This window comes from Myotis davidii, unplaced genomic scaffold, assembly GCF_000327345.1.
Source record: "Myotis davidii unplaced genomic scaffold, ASM32734v1 scaffold4, whole genome shotgun sequence".
NCBI classification, from domain to species: domain Eukaryota; kingdom Metazoa; phylum Chordata; class Mammalia; order Chiroptera; family Vespertilionidae; genus Myotis; species Myotis davidii.
In genome coordinates, this window is record NW_006294707.1 from 289,857 (window position 1) to 290,693 (window position 837).

General features: G+C 67.5%; 1 protein-coding gene across 1 annotated transcript in view; it reads right to left on the reverse strand.

Moving 5' to 3' along the window:
• ITPR3 (inositol 1,4,5-trisphosphate receptor type 3) overlaps positions 1–837 on the reverse strand; it is a 120,267-nt gene that overhangs the window by 7,933 nt on the left and 111,497 nt on the right. The window contains 3 exon segments of the mRNA XM_015567459.1: positions 27–147; positions 602–688; positions 778–834. Of these exon segments, the coding sequence (XP_015422945.1) occupies positions 27–147; positions 602–688; positions 778–834 (265 nt within the window).

Consider the following 837-nt stretch of genomic DNA (forward strand, 5'->3'; position numbering starts at 1 on the left):
AAGCCTCCCCACCCTCCCACCACCCCCCGGCCCCACCTCGATCTGGGACGTGTGGTTCTCGTAGTAGGCCAGGGGGTCCTCCTCCTCCTGCTGCGCAGGCGCTGACGACTTGAGCATCTGCGACAGCTGCTTGTTGTTGAGGCTCAGCTGGGGGTGGCCAGGGTGCCGAGGTCAGGCCAGGCAGCCCCCCAAGGCCTGAGCCCAGCTCTGACCTACAACCCAGCGAGTGACCCCCCAGCCAGACCAGCCTCGGCCCCAAAAGGGGAGGAGGGGGTGGAGAGCCATGTCCAGACGGTCCGCCACAGGCAGTGCCCCGCAGTCTGCCCAGGTGCACCGTAGGTCCTGCTCGGACTGGGCCAGCTTTGCTCCCACTTCAAGCCCCGGTTTCACCCCTGGAGCTCCGCCCCCCAATTCTAGCTCACAGATCCTTGCTTTTTATAGGTCCAGGCCCCGCCTTGAGTTCCTGGCCCCACCCCAGCTCATCCCCTAGCAGGGGAGGCAGGGCCCCCTGGGGCCATGGCCCCACCCCCAAATCCCAGCCTCACCCCTGTAAGCGCCCGCCCACTCTCCCCCCACCCCTCCAGCCCTGCCGGGCCCCCACCATGGAAGAGATGCCCTCGGCCTCCTCCTCCTGGATGCGCTTCACGGGCTTCAGCAGGTGCTGCAGCTGTTTGTTGTGCCTGGAGAGCTGAGCAGAGACAGAGCCCGTCACCGAGCTGCGCTCCCGGGGACTGGGGGGCGCGCAGAGTGGGGCTGCGGGGGGTGGGGGGACTGTACCTGCAGCGCCAGGATGTAGATGTTGTGGCCCACTTCGCGTGGGCTCACCTCCGAGTTCTC